This window comes from Gymnoscopelus braueri (assembly GCF_963280865.1).
Source record: "Gymnoscopelus braueri genome assembly, chromosome: 6".
Taxonomy (NCBI): Eukaryota; Metazoa; Chordata; class Actinopteri; order Myctophiformes; family Myctophidae; genus Gymnoscopelus; species Gymnoscopelus braueri.
The window spans coordinates 41,973,690-42,000,065 of NC_137607.1; the positions used below are offsets into that span (position 1 = coordinate 41,973,690).

At 42.5% G+C, this 26,376-nt stretch overlaps 1 protein-coding gene across 3 annotated transcripts in view; it reads left to right on the forward strand.

The window, feature by feature from the left end:
- Positions 1-15,671, forward strand: part of LOC308087349 (homer protein homolog 3-like) — a 77,987-nt gene extending 62,316 nt beyond the window's left edge. For all 3 annotated transcript variants that reach the window (XM_080431128.1, XM_080431129.1, XM_080431130.1), the window contains 3 exons: positions 6,016-6,126; positions 10,530-10,610; positions 13,395-15,671. In XM_080431128.1, coding sequence (XP_080287254.1) covers positions 6,016-6,126; positions 10,530-10,610; positions 13,395-13,580 — 378 coding nt within the window. In that variant the 3' untranslated portion in view covers positions 13,581-15,671. The remainder of the gene's footprint in view (positions 1-6,015; positions 6,127-10,529; positions 10,611-13,394) is intronic.
- Positions 15,672-26,376: the final 10,705 nt, after the last annotated feature.

Genomic DNA, 26,376 nt, shown 5'->3' on the forward strand with positions numbered 1-26,376 from the left:
CAAATACATATTCATTTGAATTTCCTTGACATGAAACAGTTAGGGTTAGAACCACAGTTGTAAAGGATGGAGCTCTTACCAAAAAACAAAACGAAAAGAAAAAACCTACAACCAAATCTGTGATGTGAAAATAATGTATAACTAGGATACAAGGTAAATGCCAAAATCTAAATAAGATGTTTAACATTTGTATGTATGTGAACGAGAAACGAACATGCATCTGCATAGTATAACTAGTATCTCACACACACACACACACACACACTCTCTCTCTCTCTCTCTCTCTCTCTCTCTCTCTCTCTCTCTCTCTCTCTCTCTCTCTCTCTCTCTCTCTCTCTCTCTCTCTCTCTCTCTCTCTCTCTCTCTCTCTCTCCACTAAGCTGTCTAGTAAATCACAGATGCTTAAATATGATCTTTAAATGTAATCTTTATTAAACAGACAGCTGGTTCTGTTTCCAAGGAAAATTATCCATCTCTCTGAGCACAGGGAGAGGTTATCCCCCCTTCAACCACCTCTCCTCTCCTCTCCTCTCCTACATTACAAAGTCAGCCAGGTGGCAGGAATTGGAACAGTCTTCCAGGATTTGGCGTAGCGTAGCTGGAGACAAACAAGCGTCTTAATTCTGTTTTAGGATAGGACACACACACACACACACACACACACACACAGTCTAGGTCAGTCTTCGGCACTGACCTAGTTCAAAGAAAAGAACAAATTACCCCAGGATGAGAGGGTGAACCAACAGCCAAGTTGTTGTTGTTCTTACTCTAGTCGTCTCAGAACAAACAGTGTTGTTTTCCTCAGGCAGGCCTCCGTCACTGTCTGAGTCAGTGGTGGACCAATAAAGTACTCAACCCCAGTGCTTGAGTCTAAGGATGGATACTCCTGGTCAAATGTTACTCAAATACAAGGGAAGGTTGCTGTGTCAAATTTGGACTGGAGTTAAAGTACTGGAGTACTTGCTTTAAAAAAAAATCAAAAGTACAAATTGTAGCAGATCCGCAAGCTCCAAACGCGCGCGAAGCCTTTTGTCGATCTGCTACTTTTGCTATTTTTTTATTTGAATCCTGAAAAGTAACAGTTTTAGACATATGAGGTTTCCACCCCACAGATATGAAATGTACTTAGTTCCTTTCCACCACAACAGCCTCACATTGAACTGCCTGTGGGACTGTGCTGGACAGGAGCACAGCATACGAGAGACAAAGACAATCTGTTGGCTTTCCTTTGTCTGCTCCAAATGTTGGCATCAGCTTTTTCTTGGGCTTATTTCACTCATGTTACACCAATACTGGTGCCTATCGATTTTTTGTTGCGCTAGAGAACTTCTGAAACAGTAACTATTAAATGTTATTAATGTAACAAAATTATGTACCAGGATATATTTTTTTCTTCTCACAAACTGTTGGACCATTCAGCGTCCAAATGTACATGCACACTGCCAGTAGGCCACAGAAATACCTCCACTAATTGTTCTAATCTATACTTTTTGGAAATATTGAGCTTACATTTTGTAATGGAAGTAAATGGGGGGACTGAGACTGCGCTAAAACCTTTGCCTAAATTTGGAGTTTCGGTCATGATTTTTTTTTAAATAACAGTTAAACATACAGTACAATTAAGTCAACAAGATGATTTTTGGTATTTTGGCCACCTTATTACCATTTCAATTATCACAGTAGCATCAAGAAAACGTAAGAGCAAACCAAATAAATTGAAATATCAACGAAGCTTCAAATATTACACTTCACACACTTCAGTCATACATCATAGATAAGATAAGATAATTGATCCTAGGAGGGAAATCCAGCCGCCACAGGCAGCACAGCAGCTTAAGATACAGTTACAGAATCAGAACTTTATTGTCACATCACAGGTTTAATGGTGTAAAACAGTGGGTGAAATTTGTTTTTGTGCAAGCTCCATCGATTGTGTTATTTCCATAAGAGAAAGGGAAGAAGAAGAGAGGGAGATAGATCAATAAAAACAAACAAATTATCTACATATTTACACATAGCGTATATCTATCCGGTGTAGTAAGTACCTGAGGTAAGACATAAGGTGTGGTACAGTAAATACCTGATGTCAGACATAAAGGTGCGTGATAGCAGCAGATATATAATGTACATGATAATGCTATGGACGTTAGTTAAGGAGCGTGCGTTACAGGGCAAAAGAAAGTGCTTTAGGTACAACAGGGTAAAAGACATCACACTCAAAGAAACACCATCGATTATGAACAAAATATACAACACTATACAGCCTTAACGGTGCTTTCATAGTGCAGGACAAAAATAAATAAGAGTACACACAGTAACCATGGCAGATAGTGTCCTTAACTGTAATGAACTGTTATTTCTTCCGAGCTAATTAGCCTAATTAGTCTATTGACTAATTAGGCTATTGAACAAGCAGAGCGGCCATTGTGTGCATCGATATATAGATGGATATAGATAGAGATGCATCATAGACGACTGATGTCATAGGCTGCTCTCATGAAGTCCAACACCCACATTGGAGCAACACCATTTCTAAAGGGCCTTTCACACCAAGCCGATGCGATGCAAGAGTGCGGTCTAGCCCACTGTAGTGTATAGCCGATCTACGAGCATGTAGTTCGTCTATTTTCACAATACTTCTCTGCTTAACCGAGTCAAACTAAATGCAATGGCTTCAATTCCAAGTACTTGACAGGGTGTCCCGAGTTCAAATATGATTATTTTGGGGGGTCACAGCCTGAAAAGTGTAGGAACCCTTGTTCTAGCCAACACCAACTCGGGACACCTGAATCGCTGCCATCCACACAGCCTCACCTCCGTGTGTCTACATAGGTGGGTTGTGCGCCTCTTTCCCTTCCTAGCTGTGCCTTGGGTTGGCTCCCACAGAGTTAGCTTGTTGCCAGTTCCTGCCCAGCCAGCCTCGTCCTTCTCTCTCTGATCTTGTCTGTGACCCGTGGGAGGCCTCCGGAGGTCCTGCGTTTCTCATGTGGTCCTCCCATGTGACATCAAGGGCCATTCGTATAGCATTCTTGTGTATTTACGAAAAAGAAAAAAAAAGTTAAAATATGGAGATAAGAGGTTTCTGACGGCAACGATATAGGGATTAAGCTGCTAAAATAATTGTGCTGTTGCTTTGAGAGGAGGAGGATTCCCATTGGAACACACCATGCCGCCCCGGCAACAGATCAGTGATGTGGAACTGTGTGTGGAGCAGCAAGGAGATGAGAAAGCTCAGTGTTGCCAGATTCTACTAGAGAAATAAGCAACTAGGTCTCTGAAAACAAGCCCAAAAGAAGCGACCACATGAGTAGCCTGGTAAACCATCCCGGTCGCGGAATTCACATTTCATTTTCATTTTGTCTGCTGGCCTAACCTATATACATTGGATATTCTTTTATCTATTATCTATCTATCTCCAAAAAATCTTGAAACCTTTTGAATATTTTTTTAAACCTTTTAACAACACAAATCTAGCACAGGGGGGGTCAGAAAATACTTTTAGATGGGGGGGGGGGGGGGGGGGCTTGGGGGGCCGTGGACAAATACATATTAATTTGGTGGTCCTTGATATGAAAATGTTTGAGAACCACTGATTTAAACATTTAGGAAACAAGCCCATATAAGAAACTACACTTTAAGCCCAAAAACCCCGCAACTACCAATATTTACAAGCAACTTTACAGAACAACAAGCCCAAAGTCGCTTAAAATAAGTGGACATGGCAACATTGGCACAGAGATGGAGAGCTGTACAGCTAGCATTAGCATTAGCATCAGGGGCCCCCTAGGGGTCTGACACAGACAGCTGTGAGAGGGCAACACACACACACACACACACACACACACACACACACACACACACACACACACACACACACACACACACACACACACACACACACACACACACACACACACAAAGAGCTCAGATGGACAGGACCGTGTTGCAGAAAGACACGCTTGGAAAATCCGTTTGACAGAGGAAAAGGAGGTGGGGAGGGGAGGGAGGGGGTGGAAGTGTTGACGTCTGGTCTGAGCAGTGGTGGAAAGTAACTAAGTACATTTACTCAAGTTCTGCTGGATTTGGAGGTACTTTACCCAAGTGTTTACCATTTTTCTATAGCACCATAGGAAGCACCATAGAAGACAGGGAAGCACCATAGGAAGCACCATAGAAGACAGGGAAGCACCATAGGAAGCACCATAAGAAGCACCATAGAAGACAGGGAAGCACCATACTGTAGGAAGCAACATAAGAAGCACCATAGGAAGCACCATAGGAGACAGGGAAGCACCATAGGAAGCACCAAAGGAAGCATAATAGATGACTAGGAAGCACCAAAACTAAATTAATCGGTCCACCACTAGTGGAATCTGTTCTGCAGCTGTTGTTGTTTGTCTGTCTGTCCGGCTGTTTGTATTTGACCTCTGACTAGGGCTGGGCCATATCACTTCAAATCAATATCACCGTTATTTCGAACCTTTACCTTGATCATTATTAATGAATGAAAACAATTAGTGAAAATAGCAGATCTAAAGCTCACAACGCATCGTAAGGTGATGCGTTGTGAGCTTGCAGATCGCCAATTTTAGCTATTTTTGTATGCCACCATTGTGCTAGACTGCCCCAATGCTCCTGATTTCGTGTATAGAGGGGCGGGTGTAAAGAGCCGGCGAGAGACTGCGGCTGATCCCATTGGTTCACCGATCTGTCCGTCAACCCCTGCCCCGTTAACACAACATTACGAGCGACGCCCACTGCACTCTGGTTGGTTGGGAAGTGAAACACTTCCTTATACCGAGTACACCGACGCGCTGGGCCAGGCTTTTATTTTTTAGCAACACTAAACAATAAAAGCCTGGAGATCGAGGCTACCATTGTGCAAGTATGATATTTGAAAAAAATATTGGAATAGTTTCATGTCGATTAATTGATATATGATATATAATATATTATATATCAATATATAACCAATAAAACCTTGCTTCTCGATTATTGGTTCTAAATGTCTGTTTCATTATATTTTCTGTTAACTGCCCAGCCCTGCCTCTGACTTTCATCTGACCTTGGGGTTCTGGACTCCTGACTATTAGTTGTCGTCCAGCGGTGGGCGATGGATGACCCTGCTGAACCTTGCCTTGTTGAATTTCATGCCTCTTCTGTTTGTGTCTATGTGGATGATAAGCTGTGTTTAAGACTTTAAATGAAGCAACAACTGTTCCACACACATCCTCTGTGATCTGCTATCAAGTTGAATGAAGATGTGAGTCGATAGAAGTTCTCACTTCAAAGGCCTGTTTATTGAAACTGCCACTCAACTCTTTAAGCCCCACAGTTTATATGCTAATCACCAGCAAATAGAGCCAGCTGCTTTTCTGTAACGTTGAATTCCTCCCAGCATTAAATTTAAAGTAAGGACTCAGCAGTGTGGTCCCTCTTTGTGTGTGTGTGTGTGTGTGTGTGTGTGTGTGTGTGTGTGTGTGTGTGTGTGTGCGCGCATGCACGCACGTGTACTCTTATTTCTATACTTGGAGGGCCAAATCTATTGAAAAATAGACATTGTGACAATTTCCCTGGTCCTCACAAGAGCAATGGTTGCCTGATTTATACTTTCAGGCTGAAAATAGCTGATCTACAAGCTCACAGTGTGTAGGTGATCAGCTATTTTTGACTTTAGGGTTCGGTTTAAAAATGGGGGGGGAATGGTAAAATTGGCATTCATGTTGATGAACTCACAAGTATAGTGAAACAGCTGAGAGAAAATCTATCCGCTTTCCCCGTTAAATCCTGCCAATACATGCAACCTGTGTTTGTGTGTCTGTATATACACAGTATACGTGTGTGCCTGTGTGTACAGTATCTGTATTGACATGCATATCTCTGTGTCTGTGTGTAACTTTGTGTGTGGCGTATGTGTGTACAGCACATACAAAATGTAATTTTTGCCTGTGTCTAACCATGAGATGTGTGTGTGTGTGTGTGTGTGTGTGTGTGTGTGTGTGTGTGTGTGCGCAGGTGTCAGAGCTGGAGGCTCAGAGTGGGCGTCCTGCATCCAGTGACCCCGGCAGAGAGCAGCTGAGTAGATCCCTAGAGGAGCTGCAAGCTCTGCTCCAAGACAAAGAACAAGTAAGAACACACTCCACTCTACACTATACTACACTTAAATACACGGCTTGGTTGAATGCTTGATTGTGATTGGTCAATCACTGAATTCACCAGTGTTTTATTTTTGAGTAATCACCGCTGAGCTCGATTACAGACTGCTGTCTAATCAAAGACTCGGAGCACCTGCTGCGCTGCTTGATTTTCTGCCGTATCCAACGTGGCAGCCATGTAAACAAACGCACAATGTAATTTACAACTAAGTATTGCCCTCAAGAATGTTTTTGAAAACATTTGAAGCGAGAAATAGACAATGCAGTGACCGAATATTGATTCTATTTTATCAACACTTTCCGTAGTTTTCCGAGGCGACACGTTGCACTGGACGCACCTGGCATAAATAAATGGAAATTTATTAATTTCTTTATTAAGGCTAAAGTGTGAAACCGTCTGTTATAGCGTCCACCATGAGGCCAATTTAAAAAATTGATATCTTTATTGGCCTACTGGGAGTGTGTGTGCAATGTTTCACACCGATGGGTCCAGTGATTCCGGAGATTACAAACAAACAACCAGATGGAAAGAGGCGAAAACATAGTCTCCGGCCTTCGGCCGTCTGGCCTGGTGGAGATTATAAAACCTTTATTTTCAAAGCAGAAACTTAGCCTAAGTTACAATTGGGTGTGGAGGGCGGTAAGGGACCTGGATACTGGATATGGGGGCGGTGGTTGAGATCCACTGTTCTAGTGTATTAGTCTACTCTAGTGTATTTAAATTGTCCTGTAAAGTGATTTAAAGTCTGTCCTTTTGGCTCCAGGCTCTGGGTGAATCTTTCTTTCCTCCCTGATTCACTGCTCTGTCCTTTGTACTGGAATCCTGCAGCTGTTCTTTCACCTTCTCCTGTCTTTGTGTTGAAAGGTTAACCCACTAAAACCGGGAAAGCATGTATGTCATTTTAGATTTCTTTGGCTATTCAAAATATTTTTTAACTCAAATCTATGCTTCTGGTCGTCCCTGGAACGAAATATTTCGAGATGAGGGTCTGCAGCCAAATACATATAATTGTGGGGGTCCTTGACATGAAAAAGGTTTGAGCACCACTGATATAGCAACATAAGTTTTTCAGAAAACTGCTAGGACATAGAAGACATTTGTAGAATTGGCCTCAAGTCTTAATGAGTTAAAGTACAATGTAATTTCTTACAGAATAAAATACAATCTTTTGTTTGCACACGTGGATGTTGTGGCCTTTGCCTTTTCTGCATTAGAATTAGAAACGGACAAAAACAATATCAAACACACACCACTAAGACACAAACAACATTGCTAGAGCCTCTAGTTAAAGCTACTCTATGTAACTTTTTTGTGTGTGAATAAAATGTTATTTCGACCAAACTGTAGAGTATGCTAATACTATATAACTTGCACAACAATTTGGGGTGGTTATATTTGGTCTCCCTGCTCTGCTATTGAGACATTTAGATTCACTACTGTGTTTCTATCTGGTGGCACTGCATGAAGGTCAAAATGTAATTTCTCCCCTGAGTAAGTGAATGGTGCATTTATATAGTGCCTTTATCCAAAGCACTTTACATTAACGTCTCTGGGGTGGAAACTGTCCAAAACTGTTACTTTTCAGGATTCAAATTCTGAAATGGCAAAAGTAGCAGATCTACAAATTCAAAGCACGTTGCTTCGTGCCACGTTTCAAGCTTGTAGAGCTACTATTGATGCTTTTGTGTGACGCTGTAGTATGATCAAGTAGGGCGTTCATTTACGAAAAAACACAAAAAGTAAAGATTTGGTGATAAGATGTTTCTGCCCGACAGCAACGATATGCATTACATTCATTCACCCATATACACACACACACGCACGCACGCACACGCACACACACGCACACGCACACGCGCGCACACGCGCACACACACACGCACACATATGCTGACGTCAGAGGAAACCTTGAGCATCAGGAGCAGTTAAGGGTTCAGTAACCTCGGTACCCAGGCTTTTCAGCCATCTGACCACTTAACATGGCAACCGAACGTTAAGCGGTCAGCTGGGTGAGCCGTGAACACTTTCATGATTTTCTAGTGGAAAGGTTGAGAACCCCTATTATAGAGAACTACAAAGAAAAAGCCTTGAATGGAAAAGAAAAAGAAGATTCTTCTGGAATGATCACAGAAGAGGAGTCTGACAGACAGGCATGCAGTAGGACAGTGGTTCTCAAACTTTTTCACGTAAAGGACCCCCAAAATGATATGTATTTGGCTTGCGGACCCCCATCTCTAAAATATTTTGTGCCCGGGATTTTTCAAAAATAGCAGTATATCTGCAATTTTTTAGTAGCCAAAGTATAAAATATGGTTAAAATGATTGTGACGCTATATTAACACATTCACTGCCAGGGGTTTTCTAAAACAGGCTGTAGCTCTGCCAGCATTTTTAAGCATTCTGACTAATCTTTCAAGAACCACAGAATATTTATCTCCAGTATGATCGATCCCCTGATAGTTACTAATCTCGGAGGATTTCACTGTGCTTCCGTGAAAAAAAAAATGTCATCGCGACCTCCCGTTCGCTTCTTATACCCACTTGAAAATAGCATGTTTCGCCCCCCCCCACCCCACTTTTCCATCTAGAGTCAAATGTGCCTTTACTTCACTGGATCTCAATGTGGGGTCCGGGGACCCCCATGGGTCCTTGAGGGGCTTCCTGGGGGTCCTCAGTTGACTGACTGATTGATAGTTAGGAAGCAAAATTGATAGTTAGGAAGCAAATGGACCCTTAAAGGGACTACACCATGAATTTTACCTTTTTTTTTTTTTTTTTTTTGTGTTTTTGGTCTCCCCTACCTCTCTTCTATCCCCCAAAATACCCCAGTTTGAACACTCACAGTACGTTTTAACAGCGGGCGACTCTCGGGCGATCGCCCAAAAGATAAAGAAAATCCATCTTTCATCGCCCCCCCGCCCACTTCGCCCTATCGCCAGTAGTTGCCGGCTCTCATAGACATATAATGCACTTCCGGAAAATACTATCCTGAATCGCCCGCTGTTAAAACGCACCGTCAGGCTTTCACAGCAAATCTGGGGTTTTCTGTAAATTGGTCTCAAAACAAGCCAAACTGATTTGCACCCCTGACCCTGACGTGACGGGTACAATCAGAACCAGGAGATAACATGCATACAAACTGGCTCAATAGCGCCCCGTGCCAAACAGGACAATGTGGTATTGCAGGTGAAAGTGCTTTATAAGCCAGAGAGAAGTTAGTTGGAATGAGTATATCTGAGGCTTGATTTAGGCTCAAACCTTTTGAAAAACGTTTGAGGGACATAAACAATATGATATTAAATATATATATATATTTTTAAATTCATGGTGTAGATCCTTTAATGTACATATCTGTAACTCTGCTACGAAGTGTGGACACTGGCAACAAGTATTTCCCTCTACACCAAAACTCACAATTTTCTGAGTTTGCAGATCTGCTATTTTCCCCAAACATTCGACCACGGAATACGGATGCTAGGGTTTATGTCGTTAAAATGGTTTAGAATCACTGCTTTACTAAGTGTGCAGATAACGTCTCTTTCCCACCGCAGCACAAACGGGCAGACACACTGCTGATGCGGAGATGCAGATTTTAAGACGCCAAGATGGAGAAAAAAGGATTCTGTCCTTGGCTGTGGCGTCTTTGTCTAACCGTGTGTGATCTGTGTGTCTGTCCTCCACACTGCTCGCTGCATCCCGTTGTGGCCTGTGTGAGACTCACATACACTAACCAAATGTTCCTTGGCCCTCGGAGGGGAGGGGGGGGCTCATCAAGGTGTCCCAAATCTGAAATGTGAAACACTGCTGTTTCATCCTGCCAGCAGGTGACAAATGACTCGGCTGCTTTTAGAACTGGACCTAGGAACTAGCATATCAGTGGCGGACAGTACCTGAGTACATAATACTAAAGTACTTTGTTTTGGTACTTTTAACTCAACTAATATTTAGGAAGAGACCCCCCCCCCCCCCCCCCAGGACCCAAACGCACAAAAGTACATTATGAATTAACCATTTAAGCTGTATTTCAACAATAGTGCAGCTTGAAGAGCTGCTATTTTCACTACTTCAGAAATGTTTTGTTTTTTTCTTACAATAAATAAATAAATGAATAATAAAAAGTCATGTATCTCGTGAACCGTCCGACCGTCCGGCTTCAAACTCGGACCGTGGTCGACCTGTAGGAGTGCCGTGCCCGGCGTCAAGTCAGTCGGATAGGCAGTTGTTCAGAACCGCCGATCCGACCAATACGCCCATATATAGGCATACATGGAGATCTGACCGACCGACCTCAAACTCGCTGTGCGTATCGAGGACCCAAGCAGCATGTAGTTCTGTATTCATATATTTTTTCTTCTTTTTTCTCTTTCTTTCAGGAAATCCAAACCCTGCAGAGTAAGAAATCAGATGCCAGTGAGCTGGAGAAAGAGAGAGAGGAGGCCCTACACAGACTCCAGGTGAGAGGGGAGGGGCTTCAGGTGAGAGGGGAGGGGCTCATGTAGGTGAGAGGGGCAGAGTTTCAGGTGAGAGGCCCATGTTAAAGGAACACTTCACCTATTTTCAACCTTATCTTCATAATAGGCCTATTTAGGGCCATGCATAACGTGGAACGATAAAAGTCGTTCCATTTATATTGGCTATGCGGCACAAATATTATACGGAGCTCGGCCAATCAGTTAAGCCAATCAGGGATTTATACTGGCTTAGCGGCACAAACGTGACGTGACGACGCTCCACCGATTGGTGGAATCAGGGAAGCCGATGCATACAATCTCCCGAACAGACTGATAATTTTTTCCTCTTTCTCAAACACCTCAGGGTTATATGACACACACGTACCAAGTTTGAGACTGAACGGTCGGGCACTGTCCCGAGTTATGCCAGGACACACACACACACACACACACACACACACACACACACACACACACACACACACACACACACACACACACACACACACACACACACACATTCCGTAAGATAGATAATTGGTCCTCACTAATGCTCATTATAAGATGGCGCCATTTCTGTCTACTCGCTCTGTGTCTCAGACCAGGGCTGTGGACAGTTCAGACACTTGCCTACCAGTGACATCATCGGTAGGCAGGTTTGGTCATTTCAAACAAGATTTCTTGGAATCCGCATCGATGTCATTGATAGACATGTTTCTGAACTGTGCATAGCCCAATAATGAGACATAGTAGACTTTAATGGTGCCATTTAATATTTATCATTATTGAGGACCAATTTTGTATGAAGGTTGAAAATGGGTGAACTTCTCCTTTTCATAGAGCTCCGCAGATGTGCAGCGATAGTTTAACTTTAGAAAGATTAAAAATACACCCAGACTGGATAAACCAACACACTATTAAGGTTTATATCTGGCAATTATTATCATTACTTACCAGGAAGTCAGACACAGGAATGGCAAGTATATGCCTGGTGTTATCCAAACATAAACAAGCAAACAGTGCCATCTGCAGGCTGTATTCGTCACAAACGTTTTAGCTTGATTGATTGATTGATTGATGTACTTTATTTAGTAAGACATGAGAACATCAGTACATGGAAGTACAAATTCACAATACAAGGTCTACTAAACTGGGAGACTCATTAAGCACTGAGCTTGTTTAAGATGAGATCCCCATTCACACAAATCATGATGACATATAAGAGACAGACAGATATACACACTACTATACAGAATGTCATACAAACAGCTTACAGGTTACTGGTATGAAGAGTGAAAAAAATTTACAAGATGTACAAGCTTGAGACCCAAAAGGGAAATTTGATGTCTCCCAGTGACCCAAAGTAGTGAAAATAGTCGATTTACAAGCTCATAACGCATCGCAATGCGACGCGTTGTGAGCATATAGAACGGCTATTTTTAATTTCTATATTAAAAATAGCTTCTATATTTTTAATTCATGAAATGTTTAGATGTTTTTGTTTTACATTCTTCAAGAGAAAATAAAAGAAACGAGAAAAAAAGGATATTTACTCACGACCCATAAAAATGGGTCCACAACCCCAAAATGGGTCCCAACCCAGTGTTTGGTAAACACTGTCCTGAAGCAGAGGACAGCAGAGCTGGTGTACTATAGTGCTTGGCTTTTATTAGACAGTACAGCTCAGCTATGATTTATGACCATTCATCCCCGCCCTTTCATGTCCTTCTGTTCTCAGCCCAGAATAATGTATAATATCAATGATCATTTATATCTGCTTTATGGATGCACAATCACTTCACAAAGCAGCAAACTGCACATTGACTTTATAACTTGTGCAGGTAAACCATTTGATGGGGAACAGCATGCATACAATGAAACAGTTCACATGTGTTATTTTGACATTTTTATGCTTTATTTGGGATAAAAAGTTTCAAAACATAACGGCTCTAACTATCCATCCCATCCGTCTGTCCGTCCGTCCGTCCGTCTGTCTGTCCATCACCTCAATACTTAACACTCACTCACATGTCCATCCCTTGTCCCTAACCCAAACTAAGGTCCATATCCAATCCAATAGGGAAGAACAAAGAAGAAATCATTAGTATTGTTATAATTATTATTTTTGTATTGTATTTTATTCTTTATTTTGTTTCTTTATATTTATTATTTATACATTTGACTTTGACCTACTTCTGTCTTACTCTTTTAGCTTAACCGTACTCTTTAGTTATGTTTCTGTTTGCCAACTTTGTTTTACTAGATTTTCAGGCCACTACGCAGCCTTCAAATCTGGCCACGAGTTATGGCCATTTGTAGTATTAAACACTGCTGTAGCGCGCCATATGTGTTACAGCATTTTTTTTGGGTGTGACTATTTTCATGGCAGACTCCTGAACAGTGTTTGTGGCATGTTTGGTGGAGATTGGAGCAACAGTGTGGCTGTGGCCTCTAGGGGCCCGACGTGGCCTCTAGGGGCCCGACGTGGCCCCAGGGGCCATGGTGTGACTTTTGTCATGGCAGACCCCTGGACAGTGTTCGTGCCAAGTTTGGTGCTGATCGGAGCAATGGTGCACCTCACAAGTCTGGATGTTACGTTGGTGACCGTGGTCGACCCACACTCTAGGCAATTTTAATATAGAATTCTAGCATTATTTTATTTGCTATTTTATCCTAAAGCACTTTGGGTTGCATTTTATGTATGAAAGGTGCTCTATAAATAATGTTGTTACTGTTGTTGTTATTGTTATTATTAGTCATGAATGTTTTGTTGTTGTGTTCCACCAGGAAGTGGAGAGTCATAACGCAGAGCTGACGGAGCGAGTGCAGACGGCGGAGGGCACTCTGGCCTCCAAAAGAGAGGAGAGGGAGAAGTCCGAAACGGAGCTACAGACCCTTGTCCAGGTGCTGGACGTCAAGATCTGCGATCTCAAAGACCTCAGACACAGCCTGGCCAAACTCGTCGACAAATAGCCCCCCATCAATCACCCCCCCCCCCCCCCCCCCCAACACTGTCAGGGTTCAGTCCACTGGTTCTCAACGTCAGGTTCTGGGGACCATCAGGGGTCCACAAAGCACTATAACTATAGCAGGGCTGGGCAACTAATCCACACTAAACTGCTCATGTAGGTTCATCGATTAATCAAGAGGCCGTTCTCTTTTTCTTGAATCAACAAATTAACACAACATTCTAAGGGATTCTTTATAATCAACCAAATCGATTAGTCTGATTAACCACTTAAGCCTTGTATTAGGATATACTTTGATGTACAATGGTGGGGTGTTATTATTTTTTTACTGAAAATGTGTTTGTGAACTTGAGAACCAGTGGTTCAGTCCCCCACACTCACAGCCCAGAGGGACACATCTCAATAGTTGTCACCGTCCCCCGGGGGACACTGTTGTCTCAATAATTGTCACCGTCACCCGGTGGGGACACTGTTGTCTCAGAACACATCTAAAAGATGAGTAAAGACTGATTTATAATATATGGGCTGTCAGGTGGAAACATTGTATGTCCAAAACTGTTACTTTTCATTAAATCCAATGTAGTTATTATTTAGAGATTAAGCTCTTGTTAATAATGTTCATTGGTTAGATATTTATTGAACCCACAGACACTCTTAACCACTTTCAGTTTGATGAATTATCTAAACAAGCAAAAATAGACGATCTACAAGCTCATTTGAGCTTGCAGGTTGGCTATTTTGCCACGTTTTCTGTGACCCTGTAGTATGACAAAGTAATAATTTTTAAAAAAATATGGAGGTACAAGGTTTCTGCCCGACAGCAGCGATATACTATATGTATACATTTCAGTCTGCTACACTGAAATCAGGTCATTAGGGGCCGTGTCCACAGACCACATTTTATGGAGGAGCATTATCGAGTAACTATCGACAGTTATTATTAGCACAAATAACTGAAATAATGTAAACATGGACTTCTGATGGTTGTGGTAAAGATTCAAAATTGGGTTGTAAGTCACCGGGATGCCAGACACAGGCCAGGAGGATCAAACGTTACGATTGATGAACTGCTCTCCTCACCAAAAGTTTTAATTATTTGCCGTTAGAAGTCCTAGGGCGCTCCGCCAAAACACGCTAGGAAGAGGAGCGCTCCGGCGCGTCTTTACCATAGAAATGCATGGCAGAAAGACCCTGGCAGCTCAAAAAATGCTTTCTGTGGACACAGACCCTTCTGCACGAGATGTGAGGCATTTTGTTTTTATTACAATGTTTTCGTTACGAGCACACCATGTGGATTACAAAACGAACATCTACGACATCTCAGAAAGCAGAAAGAACAAGAACGTTGTTCCTGTAACGGTCCAGTTCTTATATTATGTTATAAAGATATTTTCATGTTTATACATTTAGAATTGATAGGTACAGGAAAGTGACTGTCCAGAATACATTTCCATAAGTAAATCGGATTCAGCATAAGTTAGTGATAACGTGGCTTTGCACTTTCCTTGATTATAAGACCTCGAAAAGGAAAACTTAAAATATAGAAGGTGGGGGGGGCGTCATAAACATCAACATACATGTTCTTGCAATAAACAACATAACTGGTGTTATTCACCTTAATCACGTAAACCGTATTTTGTACTTTGTCGCTGGTGTCTGTGGGCGAAGTAGCCCACAATGAGCTTGTAGATTGGCTTTTTTCCACTATTTGTGAACCTTTCTGGAAATTTTGGGAAATGTCGGGACATTTCCACCTTTGCTCAAGATAGGGACCGCAGGTTGAAAGTGGTTCAAACCGGCAGAGATGGACTGAGAACGTGTGGATGTCTGTTCATGTTTAAAAATGACCATTCTTACGTACACTATTGTTTATTTGCATTGATTTATATAAGTCTTTATAGTCGGGGTGAGAAATGTCCTCCAGCTAAATGTCAGTTGATTGTGGGGATAGCTGACAAGTTTAACAAGTCCTTACACAACACGGACGAGATGATTAAACGATCCGAAAATGCGTCGCGAATATTTCACATCAAACTATTACATTGGTGATGCATTATCCATAGAGGTTTGATGATTTTATTCGCGCTAAATAAAAGTTGCTTTATCGCTCTGGAATATTCGCATTGTGTGTGGATGTACTCTAGTGTTGGTAAGTAACGAAAGTAATGAGTAACAAAAGAGTAATGAATGAGTAACGAGTAATACATAACTTTTTTTACGAGCCCAAAACCGCTAAACCGCCGTTCAAATTAATGTGAATTCATCGCACAAAACAAATGCGCCTCCTAGTGTGCACGGATCTTAATCACTTAAACCCCATACAATACATTGTTGAGCGGAGTCCCTCAGATGCATCATCATACATCATACTAGTGTATTTTCTGTTTTCACTCTACATTAAATATCTTCTCTGAAAATAGCCGATCGACAAGCTCACAACGCGGACTCGTTGTGAGCTTGTCGATGGACACCTAAAGCTCCCGCTCCTGGATGGAATGCACTCGTTGACGTCGATGCCAAACTACCGTTTAGTTTATGTGTTCAGATGATCAAGTTCTCCCTTTTGTCTCCTTTTCTGTTGCGTGACACTAATGTTTGCCATAGAAATGATAATGATAATAATCATAGAGAGAGTATTTTTGTCACCATGGGTATATGAGAAGAACACACAGTGCATGAGCCTTGCTGATCTGACGTTAGCTGAACAAGAAATGTCAAACCATGTACGTATGTACGTACGTTACATCAGCAGTTCCCAACCTGTGGGCCGGGGCCCACTGATGGGTTGTCAGGGTATTTCAAGGGGGGCCTCCAAATAATTGGCGAAACACTAAGATGATAATATAACGGTAATATAAAAATAATTGCATGGTATTTTTCCTTTTAAAACCGTGACAAATGTTTTTGTCATTGTGATTCCGATACATAGGAACTTAAAGTATAGTACGTTGGTTCCACTGATCCAAGGTGGAACACAATCAATTGATTGATCATTACAATAAACATGCTCTGAAAATTCCCACTTCAAAAGACTTTGAAGACTTCAAAAGATTTTGAAGACTTCAAAAGATTTTGAAGACTTCAAAAGATTTTGAAGACTTCAAAAGATTTTGAAGACTTCAAAAGATTTTGAAGACTTCAAATGATTTTGAAGTGGGCCCTGGATCCAGAAAACGTTGGGCACCACTTAGTTACACGACAAAGCTGCACGCAACAGCTAACTACTAGATTTAAAAGCACAATTTAAAGTAGTTTTTAGTGAATGGGTACTTAACATACTTGATTGCTTAGTATGTGAATTTCTGATGCACATTCTCTGTATGTGTGTAACATAATTTTTTACCATAAACTTTCGATTTCTTCTGATTTATCCTTGGTTGCACGCTGGTGTCTTGCACCGGAAATTGCCGATCTACAAGCTCGCAAGCTTGATCAGCTACTTTCGGCGTAAGACACGACCCGCAAAACAAAGTGTAAATCGGCATTCACAGTAATGTTGGTACAAATAAGGTGCAAGCATTGTCAAATTTAGCAATAATGTTTCTAGCTTAGTTCCTGTTTATAGTGAATAAATGGCAGGTACTGTACTTTTGTAAGTAACTAGATTTCACCAAAGCCAGCTCCGATATATTTTATCAAAAGAGTATACAGTAGTGCTCATCGAGTAAGCAGCGTTTTGCTTTTTTGGCTTTACCTGCTCTGTTAAGGGAGTGATGGATCATCAGCCTCCGTCCTTAAATAAATGAAGTTTGTACCGCGCCAGCAACTTCTCTGTACCTCTAATACGTCTTTGTTAGAACGGTGTGCACCTGTAATACGTCTTTGTTAAAACGGTGTGTACCAGTTAGGATTTCATTGTGCCAACGTCGGAAGAAACACGATCTCTGCACCAAAGATGCACTACTGGCCTCTCCCACTCTTAACTGGAAAGCACAACCATCTCGTATGATACTGAACAACTCACTAGATTGTCTTAAAATTGCTCATGAAGTGAATCGCTCCATTCACAGTCCTCCTAAAAATCATGCTCAGAAATACCTCAGAATAATTGTGTCTCATGTAGGGCAGATTTAAGAGCAACACATATCTACACTCCAGTGGTTTGTGACTAGTGAAGGATGTGATGGGAAAAGAAACGTTGGCGTTGACCAGGGTTACATTTTCTTTCTTTTTTTCTTAAATTGTTTTGAGAATCTGGTTTGTGGATGTTTGTGTGGGATCTGATGCTATTGTTGTAAACTAGGAGTTCCATTATATTTGTATTCAATTAAAAGGTTAAAACAATCGTGTGAGTTACGTTTCTGTTTGTCCATTATTATCAAGGCTGACAGCGGGGAGGGGAAGTGACTTCCTGGACGAATTCATCATGAAATATGTACAGTGGTAGAAGAAAATACTCAGATTTGTTACTTCATAAAAGTAACAATACCACAGTGTAGAAATACTGTTACAAGTAAAAGTCCTGTGTTCAAATTGTAAGTACAAATGTATTGGCAAAATTGTATTCAAATATTTAACATCAAGGGTAAAGTGCTTGGGAGTAAGGAATGCATGAAGACTGTGGATATCACATACATACTGATGTAAGTTTAAGGTTTCACCTTAAGCTAACATACATATTTTGAGAGATACATTCATAAGAATAATTAAAAAAAATATCCCTTTCAAACTCAGTAAATATGCAAGTTCAAATCTTTCTGACTTGAACATTTGAAGTTTAGAAATGTGAAGTGTGAATCCCTCCAACATTGATGTACTGTACTGACTCCATCAGTGGGATAAATGTTTGACCTTTAATGTTCTCAAGGTTGTAAGTTCCATTCAGAACAGCACTGATAAATCTATGATGGAACAGTGAGCATGGTGCGTTCACTAGGTGTTCTCTGGTACAAACCCCACCAAGGTTGTCCTCTTGACTCCAAAGCATGTTTTGAAGGCTAACATATAGAACAAAACTCAAAGCAAAACCAAGGTGGAACAAGCACTGTGGCTCAATCTGTTAACATTGACGTTGTCTGTGTTCCAAAGATGGTCATACTTTTAACTCCAAATAGGGTTGCCAACTACCTGAAATTCTAACAAGGTATACCCAGCCGGGCAAGAAAAAGTCAGGTCCAGTTTACTAAGTCTAGAGGATTTAAGTGGTTAACAACCTGGGGCCTATTACACGAAAGGAGAATTAAATAAGCCTGGATTTAAGTAAAATCCAGGTTTGACAAAGTCTGGTCCGTACAGCCTGGTTTATTCCGTTACATGAACGCCAAGCCAGGCTGAAAAGGAGCGACTTTGTCGAGCTAGACCTTGTCAAGCCAGGCTGTGTCGAGCCAGGATGGTAAAGCCAGGCTTCACGTATTCCTATAAAAGACCATGAAAGTCGATAGCAGAATCCTTCAACTTGACCAATCGGTTGACCAAAACCAGATCGCTTGAATATGCAAGTATGAAAAAAGTACAAATCAATTCTTCAGCGGTGGTCTCTTCATGTTGTAGTTTAGTAATGAATGGCTCAAGCTGCTCTCAGAGCCCCTTTTATGTCAGGTGAGTAGAGGTGATGGCCCAGACCCCCACCCCTGGCACTCCTGGTACCCCATGAAGACAAAGGCAAACATTTGCATCACCATATAGGCGAGGGTCGCTCTGCTGAATGGATACGGTGGTGATTAGCTGCCTGCCCGCGTGAATGGACGAGGAGGCGGGCTAATGGTCCGACAGCCACTATTCTGTCTTGGGGTGATTTCATCCTCTATATATTGTCCAGCAACCTTTATGATAAAGGCGAAAAAAGATAGTAGACCCGTGGGAGCCAGATTGCTCAGATGCCAAGGATCCTGTGCTGGGATTCGATCCCATGATCTTGTGGTCTGAAGTCAAGAGCGCTTCCGACTGAGCTATGGATAGAGCAGCCGCACAATAAGCAGAAGTCACAATTTCAACTCCCACCCTCGCCAGGGTCAAAAACGTTATATTTGAAATCCGAACGTTTATGTAGATGAATGAACGGGTCAAAAATGGAGAAAGTGCAAACACCAGGTTGAAGTTCATCCATGACGGTCATGACAGATCCAGACTGCACTAGCGATTTGTTTACATTCAACCACATGGCTCAATTGCATAAGACGTTACCAAATTGATGTTATCCCACTGTTGAGGGTTAGGGTTATGTTTTATATATTTTGTTTAAGACTTACAGTAGGCTGCCTTGCCCCACTGGAATACAGTGACTGATATGAATTAATAATTACTGGACCATACGTAAAATGAAGAATACCTTGTGATGTCAGTGACATTTTATTACAAATGAAAATAAAAATAAGAAACAGTGCAGTAACAATACGTTTTCGTATAGTAGCAATTTTGCATGTACAATATAAATATTAATATATTGTCTGTCGGGCGGAAACCTCATTATGGACAAAACTGTTAATTTTCAGCATAAACATTCTAAAATAGCAAAAACAGCAGATCGACAAGAAAAACCAAGACTCACGCAACATCATTTGGCAAGACACACCATCTCCAGTTTACTTCCCGTATCTGCATACTGTAGTCTCGCGTCTCGCGTAGCTATCTGCGTGAAGTGGGCGGACGCCAACCTGCTTCCGGTCTCCTAAAAAGGCGTCCACCCACTTCACGCAGATAGCTACGCGAGACGCGAGACTATGCAGATACGGGAAGTAAACCGGAGATGGTGTGTCTTGCCGATTTTTGTTGCGCGAGTCTTGTTTTTTTTCCCAGGACTTTCAAAAAGCGTTAAGCATTGGTTCTCAAAGTGGGGTCCGGGGACCCCCAGGGGTCCTTGGGGGGGTTCCAGGGGGTCTCCAGCTAAATGTTATTATTAAATATGGCTCTTTTATTGCTACTTTTAACTTTTTAATGGATCCTATGTAAGTAAAGCCTGATAAAAGTGTCAAACTCCCAAAATCCACCAGAATACTGGAAATTACATCTACTCCCAGCGTGGTCAAGAGCCCCCCCCCCCCCCCGGGAAAAAATCTCCTGTTATCGGACAGTCTGAGGTTGGCAGGTATGCATGCAATGTAGAGATTACATGGAATCCATCTATTTATATATCTGCAGTGCCGTCCACGGGGGTCCCGTGGTGGTAACGGGGGCGGCGGTATAACAGGCAAGAGCAAGACCACTTTGGTATAGGAGGTTTGGGTTGTGTAGTTATCTTGCCACCATGATGTAACTCCAAAGGTGGACAAGAAATCAAAAATAGTTTTGCCAGCTAAACTACAAAAGAACAACTCAAAAGCACTAAAAAACTAATCCGGGGTCAAACAGGAAAGTTACAAAACGAAGCTTTAAATGCTGGAGTATTTGAACTTGTTTGAGCATAACTAAGTGATGGTGTGGTGGTCTGGTGGTCTAATGGTCTGACTTTAACCACTGAGGGTCCATGTTCAAGTCCCAGTCCTTCAATAGTTCATGGCTGAAGTACTCTGAATTTGGAAGGCTAAATTACAAAAGAACAACTCAATAGCACTACAAGACAAATCAGGAATGTTACATAATGCAGCTTTAATTAATGCTGGAGTATTTCAACTTTACTAACTGAAGGCTAACATACAAAAGAACACTTCAATAGTACTAAGGGCATCTGCTGAGAGTGACTGAATGATGGTGTAGTAATCTAATGATCAGACTCTCAGCACTGAGATTCCATGTCCAAATCAGCATTTCAATGTAACTTTACTAACTGAAGGCTAACATACAAAAGAATGCGTCAGCAGTACGAAACACATCTAAAATGTGTGTTTGAGTAGTGGTTTAATCATCACATCAGACTATCAGCTAAGAGATTTCATGTTCAAGTCCCAGCTCTCCTTTAGTTCAAGCTGACATACAAAAGAACGCTTCAACAGCAAATATCTCTGAGAGTGACTGAATGATGGTGTAGTATAATGATCAGACTCTCAGCACAAAGATTCCAAGTTTAAATCAGCATTTCAATGTAACTTTACTAACTGAAGGCTAACATACAAAAGAACGCTTCACCAGTACTAAAAGACAGCTGCAAATTGTGGCTGAGTGGCGCTGTAGTGGTCTAATCGTCAGATTATCAGCAAAGAGTTTCCATGTTCAAATCCCAGTCCTCCTGTAGATCAATGCTGGAATATTTCAACTTAACTTTGCTAACATACAAAAGAACGCTTCAATAGTACTAGGAGACAAATCCTGTGAGTTCCTGCAGGTAGTGTTGTGGTGTAATGATCAGACTTACAGTACAGAGGTTCCAAACCTCCTCCAAAACTTTGGCACCTCGCTGTTCCTTCATACTTTAACCTATTATACTTTAACTTGGTTAACAATTTAAAAATTCCACCTTACTGTGGACATGAATGCTTGAGATTTTTTTGTATTAATGTGTAGTTTTTGAAATATTTAACTTTAAGCGCCCAATGCATTGTCAATGGCAATGGACATTTAATGGGAAAAAAGTACAAACTTTGGCAGGCTAAATACTTACACCTAGAAACCCCATTCCAACTTTAAAATGTTCATCTTATTGTGAACATGTTTGCCTGAAAATGAATCTTTGAAATGTTTCATAGTTTTAGAAATATACTCCTTTAAAAGTTCAGAATTTTATAATGGAGGTCTATGGAGGATTTTGGCACCTAAAAAAAATACTTTCACCTAGAAGATCCATTAACAATTAAAAAATTGCGTAATTTTTCTTTCGTGAAATCAAGTCATGGATAAACGTATCCAGCTAATCTGGCAAGATAATTCAGCTTTCATGAAACCGATTCATCGCTAATCCTGGCTAAATTAAGCCAGGATAGGTGTTAAATCCAGACTTGACCCCTATTTCTGCTTTCGTGAAATAGGCCCCCGTATTATAGTATATCCATTACTTTACGGTGCCGGAGATTAGCTGTCCACAGACAGAATGACGGACGGACGGACGGACGGACACACACACACACACACACACACGGACGGACGGACAGGGGGCAAAACATACTCTCTCGCCATGCCTTTCGGCCTGGCGGAGACAATAAACATGACGATTGCTCATTCAGTCTGCCAAATGAAAAAAAGCTTACAGCACCTGGTATTCCCAGGCGGTCTCCCATCCAAGTACTAACCAGGCCCGACCCTGCTTAGCTTCCGAGATCGGACGAGATCGGGCGTGTTCAGGGTGGTATGGCCGTAAGCAACAGTTGCAGTGGCCGGTAGGCCTTATATAGATGACAGTGGCCCTGCTGTGGAGTGTGTTTATTCCTTTACTCTACTTAGGCTGGGCTGCTAAAGGGTTAGAAGTGACATTTTTCAGCAGTGACATTTTGTTAGTTAGTGCTGCATTCATAATAAACATGACGATTGCTCATTCAGTCTGCCAAATGAAAAAAAGCTTACAGCACCTGGTATTCCCAGGCGGTCTCCCATCCAAGTACTAACCAGGCCCGACCCTGCTTAGCTTCCGAGATCGGACGAGATCGGGCGTGTTCAGGGTGGTATGGCCGTAAGCAACAGTTGCAGTGGCCGGTAGGCCTTATATAGATGACAGTGGCCCTGCTGTGGAGTGTGTTTATTCCTTTACTCTACTTAGGCTGGGCTGCTAAAGGGTTAGAAGTGACATTTTTCAGCAGTGACATTTTGTTAGTTAGTGCTGCATTCATAATAAACATGACGATTGCTCATTCAGTCTGCCAAATGAAAAAAAGCTTACAGCACCTGGTATTCCCAGGCGGTCTCCCATCCAAGTACTAACCAGGCCCGACCCTGCTTAGCTTCCGAGATCGGACGAGATCGGGCGTGTTCAGGGTGGTATGGCCGTAAGCAACAGTTGCAGTGGCCGGTAGGCCATATATAGATGACAGTGGCCCTGCTGTGGAGTGTGTTTATTCCTTTACTCTACTTAGGCTGGGCTGCTAAAGGGTTAGAAGTGACATTTTTCAGCAGTGACATTTTGTTAGTTAGTGCTGCATTCATAATAAACATGACGATTGCTCATTCAGTCTGCCAAATGAAAAAAAGCTTACAGCACCTGGTATTCCCAGGCGGTCTCCCATCCAAGTACTAACCAGGCCCGACCCTGCTTAGCTTCCGAGATCGGGCGTGTTCAGGGTGGTATGGCCGTAAGCAACAGTTGCAGTGGCCGGTAGGCCTTATATAGCTGACAGTGGCCCTGCTGTGGAGTGTGTTTATTCCTTTACTCTACTTAGGCTGGGCTGCTAAAGGGTTAGAAGTGACATTTTTCAGCAGTGACATTTTGTTAGTTAGTGCTGCATTAATAATAAACATGACGATTGCTCATTCAGGTTGCCAAATGAAAAAAAGCTTACAGCACCTGGTATTCCCAGGCGGTCTCCCATCCAAGTACTAACCAGGCCCGACCCTGCTTAGCTTCCGAGATCGGACGAGATCGGGCGTGTTCAGGGTGGTATGGCCGTAAGCAACAGTTGCAGTGGCCGGTAGGCCTTATATAGCTGACAGTGGCCCTGCTGTGGAGTGTGTTTATTCCTTTACTCTACTTAGGCTGGGCTGCTAAAGGGTTAGAAGTGACATTTTTCAGCAGTGACATTTTGTTAGTTAGTGCTGCATTCATAATAAACATGACGATTGCTCATTCAGTCTGCCAAATGAAAAAAAGCTTACAGCACCTGGTATTCCCAGGCGGTCTCCCATCCAAGTACTAACCAGGCCCGACCCTGCTTAGCTTCCGAGATCGGACGAGATCAGGCGTGTTCAGGGTGGTATGGCCGTAAGCAACAGTTGCAGTGGCCGGTAGGCCTTATATAGCTGACAGTGGCCCTGCTGTGGAGTGTGTTTATTCCTTTACTCTACTTAGGCTGGGCTGCTAAAGGGTTAGAAGTGACATTTTTCAGCAGTGACATTTTGTTAGTTAGTGCTGCATTCATAATAAACATGACGATTGCTCATTCAGTCTGCCAAATGAAAAAAAGCTTACAGCACCTGGTATTCCCAGGCGGTCTCCCATCCAAGTACTAACCAGGCCCGACCCTGCTTAGCTTCCGAGATCGGACGAGATCGGGCGTGTTCAGGGTGGTATGGCCGTAAGCAACAGTTGCAGTGGCCGGTAGGCCTTATATAGCTGACAGTGGCCCTGCTGTGGAGTGTGTTTATTCCTTTACTCTACTTAGGCTGGGCTGCTAAAGGGTTAGAAGTGACATTTTTCAGCAGTGACATTTTGTTAGTTAGTGCTGCATTCATAATAAACATGACGATTGCTCATTCAGTCTGCCAAATGAAAAAAAGCTTACAGCACCTGGTATTCCCAGGCGGTCTCCCATCCAAGTACTAACCAGGCCCGACCCTGCTTAGCTTCCGAGATCGGACGAGATCGGGCGTGTTCAGGGTGGTATGGCCGTAAGCAACAGTTGCAGTGGCCGGTAGGCCTTATATAGCTGACAGTGGCCCTGCTGTGGAGTGTGTTTATTCCTTTACTCTACTTAGGCTGGGCTGCTAAAGGGTTAGAAGTGACATTTTTCAGCAGTGACATTTTGTTAGTTAGTGCTGCATTCATAATAAACATGACGATTGCTCATTCAGTCTGCCAAATGAAAAAAAGCTTACAGCACCTGGTATTCCCAGGCGGTCTCCCATCCAAGTACTAACCAGGCCCGACCCTGCTTAGCTTCCGAGATCGGGCGTGTTCAGGGTGGTATGGCCGTAAGCAACAGTTGCAGTGGCCGGTAGGCCTTATATAGCTGACAGTGGCCCTGCTGTGGAGTGTGTTTATTCCTTTACTCTACTTAGGCTGGGCTGCTAAAGGGTTAGAAGTGACATTTTTCAGCAGTGACATTTTGTTAGTTAGTGCTGCATTCATAATAAACATGACGATTGCTCATTCAGTCTGCCAAATGAAAAAAAGCTTACAGCACCTGGTATTCCCAGGCGGTCTCCCATCCAAGTACTAACCAGGCCCGACCCTGCTTAGCTTCCGAGATCGGACGAGATCGGGGGTGTTCAGGGTGGTATGGCCGTAAGCAACAGCTGCAGTGGCCGGTAGGCCTTATATAGATGACAGTGGCCCTGCTGTGGAGTGTGTTAATTCCTTTACTCTACTTAGGCTGGGCTGCTAAAGGGTTAGAAGTGACATTTTTCAGCAGTGACATTTTGTTAGTTAGTGCTGCATTCATAATAAACATGACGATTGCTCATTCAGTCTGCCAAATGAAAAAAAGCTTACAGCACCTGGTATTCCCAGGCGGTCTCCCATCCAAGTACTAACCAGGCCCGACCCTGCTTAGCTTCCGAGATCGGACGAGATCGGGCGTGTTCAGGGTGGTATGGCCGTAAGCAACAGCTGCAGTGGCCGGTAGGCCTTATATAGCTGACAGTGGCCCTGCTGTGGAGTGTGTTTATTCCTTTACTCTACTTAGGCTGGGCTGCTAAAGGGTTAGAAGTGACATTTTTCAGCAGTGACATTTTGTTAGTTAGTGCTGCATTCATAATAAACATGACGATTGCTCATTCAGTCTGCCAAATGAAAAAAAGCTTACAGCACCTGGTATTCCCAGGCGGTCTCCCATCCAAGTACTAACCAGGCCCGACCCTGCTTAGCTTCCGAGATCGGACGAGATCGGGCGTGTTCAGGGTGGTATGGCCGTAAGCAACAGTTGCAGTGGCCGGTAGGCCTTATATAGCTGACAGTGGCCCTGCTGTGGAGTGTGTTTATTCCTTTACTCTACTTAGGCTGGGCTGCTAAAGGGTTAGAAGTGACATTTTTCAGCAGTGACATTTTGTTAGTTAGTGCTGCATTCATAATAAACATGACGATTGCTCATTCAGTCTGCCAAATGAAAAAAAGCTTACAGCACCTG